The sequence below is a fragment of the Myotis lucifugus genome, unplaced genomic scaffold, assembly GCF_000147115.1.
Source record: "Myotis lucifugus unplaced genomic scaffold, Myoluc2.0 scaffold_1572, whole genome shotgun sequence".
Lineage (NCBI taxonomy): Eukaryota > Metazoa > Chordata > Mammalia > Chiroptera > Vespertilionidae > Myotis > Myotis lucifugus.
This window is the reverse complement of record NW_005872620.1, coordinates 17,251-23,125: the sequence shown is the minus strand read 5'-3', so window position 1 is coordinate 23,125 and position 5,875 is coordinate 17,251. Positions and strand designations below refer to the sequence as shown.

The window sequence follows — 5,875 nt, the reverse complement described above, 5'->3', positions numbered from 1 at the left end:
AAAAAAAAAAATTAAAAGAGTTAGATAAGGTTTGCAATAAATAACAAATATAAAGGTTCATAGAAAGTATACTATCATGAGTCGAAATGATACGTCTAAATACAAGGTGAAGCCTAGTATATACAAAACAGGAGATTTCAGGGATGAGAGGTATACAATTGACCCCCCCTTAGGGAAAAGAGCCAGCCACTCTCCTTGCGCCCCCGGCCGCTGCTACTTGAACCGAGCGGCTTCAGTGCCCATATGAGCTCGCACCCCCTGCCCACCTCCCTTCCCGGTGGACGGGAGCCCCCCTCCTCCGGTCCGTATTCCCCGCTGTAACTTAAGCTGTTTATTAAGGGCTGAAGGGCTGCCTTTTTTTTTTTTTTTATGGGAGGGAGGGACGGGGCGTTCCCGGAGGGGGCTCTGTTTACGTCGCTCGCGCAGACCCATCTCCCCTTTATTCCCGGGCCGACCCCACGTTTCTTGGCTTTCCCCTCCCGGTGCCTGCCCCGCGCTTGCTTGGGCGCCAGCCACGTTGTTTTCAATCTTTGGGCTGCGCTTCTGTGCCCCTCGGCCTCCCCTCCCGCCTCTGGACAGCCTTCCCTTCCCGCTCGGGCTCCGGGCCAGGGTTTGGGGCTCCCTCCGCCGCTTTCCCTTTCACCAGGATTTGTTTTCCTCCCAGTGGGGAGACCAGCCCTCTTGTGGCGGGAGCTCATGGGGGGGGGGGTGGGGATTGAAGTAGCAGTTTCCCCTGGAGTTGAAAGGTAAGGCACTGGCCTCCGAACCCGTTTCCAGGCGCTCACCCTGGACACGAGCGGGGGCCTTTCTTGGGGTCGGTCTTCCGGGACTGGGGGCCGCAGGGATCGGCTGCTTTCTCAAGTGGCTGCTGTTTACTACAACCTGCTCTTTGCTTTTCCAGACACAACAGCTGGGAGCCGGAGGAGAACATCCTGGACCCGCGGCTGCTGCTGGCCTTCCAGAAGAAGTGAGGAGGGGGCGGTGTGGGGAAGGGGCGCTGGGGGGAACGCAGGGGGCGGGGCCTGCCACAGGCATGGGGGCGTTGCTGGCCGCCCAGGGGTCCCCCAGCAGCTGTCAGGGCTCCCTGCTGCCATCCCCAGGGCTGTCTGTAAAGGTGGAGCAAACTTTGAGGCCCCGTAGGAGCCGTCCGCCGGCCAGGGCTGTGTCTACACCTCAGAGCCCAGCCCGAGTCAGGGCTGCTGTTGGGCTTCTGAGAGCCAGGTTTGCCTAAAAGAACCGTCTTGATTCCTTCACCAAAAGTCCTGCCTTTCCTGTTGAGTAATTTGCAAACAGGGCTGATGACAGCTAGGACAGTGGGCTTGCGGCAACAATACAGGCCCGGCCTCCCCACCCTGCGCGAGGTGCCACTGAGCAGGAGAGGCCCAGAGAGGGAGCGGAGCGCACAGCGCCGGTTGGGTCCTGCCATAGGGGCCTGCCGGGTGCGGGGTGTGTCTGCCGGGACCGTTTCTTTTTCTCGGGGCTGCAGAACACACTGTACCAGGCGAGTGGTGCCCAGCGAGCACGTGCACGGGGCAGCCCCCGGCCAGTCTGGGCCGAATCTGCTTCTATAATTCTAGGTGCCATTTCTATGTTTAGGTAGGAGCCTTGTTAGAGAGAGGCCTTGAGATGCTCGAGGGAAGGGGTGGTGAGAGGCAGGCGATGGACAGGCCACCCCAACCGGCAGGAGAGTCCAGAGGTGCTGTCGGGAGCACGCTTGACGGGGAAGGTGTGGGCGCTGCGCTGGGCAGGGGAGTGCCTGTCTGTCGATGGAGGCAGATCCGTTAGCTGCTCAACAGCTGTCCCTGCTGGGGTCCAGCAGAAGGCTTGGGGCTTCTCCGAGGGCTGTGATGGTGCCGTGAGAGAAAAGCTGGCCTGGGGCGGGGGGCGGGGGGTGAGCGGAGGCTTGCCCTCCTGCCTTGGGGAGGCCATAGCTCAGGTCCCAGAGCCGTGAGGGGGTGTCCACACAGACCAGAGAGCCTGCGGTCCTGGCTGAGCTCCTTAGGGTTCAGCAGAAGGAACGGGGTCGGCGGGCAGGATACCGCGATGGGGCTGCCGGACCCTGAGAGGCCAGAGAGGTAAAGCCGGTGGTCTGAGTCACATCCTGGGACGGTGGGTGCTCTTTCTCCCGGAAATGGGCGGAAGGTCCTGCCGGAGGCCGGGGGCTAGCGGTTCCGTAGGAGGCGGTCGGGCTGCCTCGGAGAGTCCGCTGCGGCTGGCGGTGCTCACTGGACCCTGTAAGGGTCACCTGCCAGGCCCCAGGGAGGTGCCGTCGGCCCGTTTTAATCATCAGGAAACCCCTCCAGGTAGATCCTCCTCCCCGGGGATGGGCAATAGCCTGAAACACGGGCTCTCTCGAGGGGCCGAGTCGGGGCTGGTTGAGGGCATCCGGGGGCTTCGAGCTCGGCCTCTGTGGGATCCAGGAAGCGGGCGTCTTAGAAAGGGGAACAGGCGGGACTGCGCAGGGCACTGGCCTGGGAAGACGCGTGCAGACCCGTGGGTTCTCTGTGCTCCTCAGACCTGCAGGTTTTGTGCCGTTAGTTGTGGGGGGGGGGGGGTGCTGGGGGCAGGTCCTCACTCGGCCTGGACTCCGGTTTGAAATGAGGGGATTGGGCCATGTGACCACAACGACTCCTCGTGGCGTTCTAGAATTCTCCGGAAACATTCTGCCTGTAGAAAGGCCTGGGTCAGGCGCGCTGTACCTGGATTCGGAGAGACCAGAACTGTTCACGTGGCGGGTCCGCTTGGCTCTTCGACTTGTCTTTACCCGACGCCAGTGGAATGGGGGGGGGGGGGGTGCAAACATCACGGGCGCTGCAGAGGGCTGGCCTGGAGTGGACGGGGTTTGAGGCCATGGGGTTCCGTGTGCGGGCGGTTCTGTGACCCCGATGGTGATTCTCTTCAGGGAACAGGAGAAGGAGGTGCAGAACCGGAAGAAAGGCAAGCGGCCCCGGGGCAGGCCGCGGAAGCTGGCGGTGATGTCCTCCTGCGGCCGGCACTCCAAGCTCAAGGTGGGCGGCGAGGCCTGCTCTGGCTGCTCCCCTCCGGCGCTGGGGTGGTGTGCAGGTACTGAGCGGAAAGACTGAGGGCTTTGGGGAAGAAACCCTGGCCTCTTGCTACCTCCAGGCCTCTGCGTGGGGTCGCAGCGAGTGCAGGCTCCTGAGCTGAGGATATTTCTCCATTGGTTTCTTTTTTTTTTTTTTTTTTTTTAAATATATTTTATTGATTTTTTACAGAGAGGAAAGGAGAGGGAAAGAGAGTTAGAAATATCAATGAGAGAGAAGCATCGATCAGCTGCCTCCTGCACACCCCCTACCGGGGATGTGCCTGCTACCAAGGTACATGCCCTTGACTGGAATCGAACCCGGGACCCTTCAGTCCGCAGGCCGACGCTCTCTCCACTGAGCCAAACCAGTCAGGGCTCCATTGGTTTCTATTTTTATTTCTTTATTTCCATCGATCTTTAGAGAAAGTGGAAGGGAGGAGGGGAGACAGAGAGAGACGCATCGATGGGTTGCCTCCTGCAGAGCCACGACCAGGCACAGGCCCTTGACCAGAATCGAACCCAGGGCCCTTCAGTCCTTAGGCCAACGCTCTGTCCACTGAGCCAGGCCCGCCGGCGCCATTTTCCTGCTTTTAGCTCGCTCCCCCGTTTGCCTCTATTGTGGAAGCGACAGGAGGTGCTGGCTTCAGCGTGGCCGAGACCCTGGGGGGAAGTGTGTGTTCTGGACCCAGGGACCAGGCCGCAAAGGGTGACACCTTCCCTGGGTCTCTGCAGGAACCGGACACCTCCTCCAAGTGCAAGTCCAGCAGCTCCTCCTCGTCCTCCACGTCCTCCTCCTCTTCCTCTGATGAAGAGGGGGACAGCGACCTAGACGCCAAGAGGGGCCCCCGTGGCCGGGAGACCCACCCAGTGCCACAGAAGAAGGCGCAGATCCTGGTGGCCAAGCCCGAGCTGAAGGACCCCATCCGGAAGAAGCGGGGCCGCAAGCCCCTGCCCCCGGAGCAGAAGGCGGCCCGGAGGCCCGTGAACCTGGCCAGGGTGCTGAAGACCGCCAGGAAGGACCTGGGGGCGCCGGCCAGCAAGCTGCCCCCTCCGCTCAGCGCCCCCGTGGCCGGCCTGGCGGCCCTGAAGGCCCACGCCAAGGAGGCCTGCGGCGGCCCCAGCAGCCTGGCCACCCCCGAGAGCCTGGCCAGCCTGATGAAGGGCATGGCCGGCAGCCCCAGCCGCGGTGGCATCAGCTGGCAGAGCTCCATCGTGCACTACATGAACCGCGTGAGCCAGAGCCAGGCCCAGGCCGCCAGCCGGCTGGCGCTCAAGGCCCAGGCCGCCGGCAAGTGTGGCCTCGGGCTGGACCTCAAGGTGAGGACGCAGAAGAGCGAGCTGGGGTTCAGTCCCCCAGGAAGCAAGCTCCCAAAGGCCCCCGGCAGTGGGGTGATGGAGCCGAAGGGGGGGGCCGGGGGGCCCCCGCACGCCCACAGTAGCAGCAAGGTGCCTGCCGGTGGCCTGGGCCCTCAGCCTGCACCCACCCAGGAGCTGAGCCTCCAGGTCTTGGACTTACAGAGCGTCAAGAATGGCATGCCGGGGGTGGGCATGGTCGCCCGCCATGCCACAGCCGCCAAGGGTGTCCCTGCCGCTGTGTCCGGCGCTGGGAAGGGGGCCGGGGCTGGCCCCACCGGGGGCAACGGAGCCGGCATGCTGACCGACACCAGCAAGAGTGAGAAGCTGGCCTCCCGGGCTGCCGCTCTGCCCGCCCCTGCAGGGAAGAGGGACGGTGGCAAGGGCGGTGCGGCCCCCGGAGGGCAGGAGGGGCCTGGGGCCCTGGGCAACGCGCGCAAAGCGGCCGCGCTGTCGGAGATGAGCACCGGCGAGGAGAACAGCAGCTCCGACTCGGACCCAGACTCGGCCTCGCCGCCCGGCGCCAAGCAGAACCTGTCCGTGTCGGTGCAGACCAGCCAGGACTGGAAGCCCACCCGCAGCCTCATCGAGCACGTCTTTGTCACCGACGTCACCGCCAACCTCATCACGGTCACCGTGAAGGAGTCCCCCACCAGCGTGGGCTTCTTCAACCTGCGGCACTACTGACACCCACCGTGGCCGCCGCCGCCTCCCCCGCCCGCTCCGGCCTCTGGTTTGGCTCCAGTAAGTGACCCACACCCCAGGCCACGCCAGGGCAGGCGGGAGGCCTCCCGGGCCCACCCCTGCCTGGGGCGTCGGGCCGGGTCGTACCTCGATGCCTTGCTGGGGCCTGGCCGCCCCGTTCCTACCTCGGCCTTCGCTTCCCTGTGGCCTCAGGAAGTCTGGGCACCCCCTGCAGCTCGAGCCAAATCTCGGAACTGCCCTCCTGGCTGTGGTGACGGCTCCCGGTTCCCAGGGGCACAGTGTTCAGGAGGGAACTTCTGGGCCAGCGTGGCTGTTCTGCCCGGTGGCACATGGCTATGGGGGGCGGGGAGCAGGCCTGGAGGACCACACCAGTGCAGGCGGACTAAGATGGGGGGAGCCGTGGCCTTGCTGCCAGAACCCCCCCCCCGCAACTGTGCCTGAGCTGTCCAAGGTGAGGGGACTTCATCTCCCTGTCGCTGTCCCCTCTCCTGACAGCTGAGGGCTGTGTGTGAGGTGGGGGAGGCAGGGACCCTAGAGAGGTCGCTTTGGTGCCGTCTAACCTGGGGCCACGGCGCTGGGCAAGTCCCTGAGCTGTTGCACCTGGAGAGCCAGCCTCTGGGTTTAGGGGGCAGAAGGAGAGGGTGTCGCTCCTGCTGCCTGCCTTCTGCCACCGGTGCCAGGGCCACGCAGTCCTCATCTCAGCCCCACAGACTGCCCGGCCTGCTGGCTGTGCGGGGGCCCGCCACCCCTGACAATCCCCCCCCCCTCTGGGGC

At 64.1% G+C, this 5,875-nt stretch overlaps 1 protein-coding gene across 1 annotated transcript in view; it reads left to right on the top strand.

The window, feature by feature from the left end:
- Positions 1–5,866, top strand: part of CBX2 (chromobox 2) — an 18,891-nt gene extending 13,025 nt beyond the window's left edge. The window contains exons 2-4 of the mRNA XM_023748599.1: positions 778–967; positions 2,903–3,008; positions 3,776–5,866. Coding sequence (XP_023604367.1) covers positions 778–967; positions 2,903–3,008; positions 3,776–5,083 — 1,604 coding nt within the window. The 3' untranslated portion in view covers positions 5,084–5,866. The remainder of the gene's footprint in view (positions 1–777; positions 968–2,902; positions 3,009–3,775) is intronic.
- The last annotated feature ends 9 nt before the right edge of the window (positions 5,867–5,875 follow it).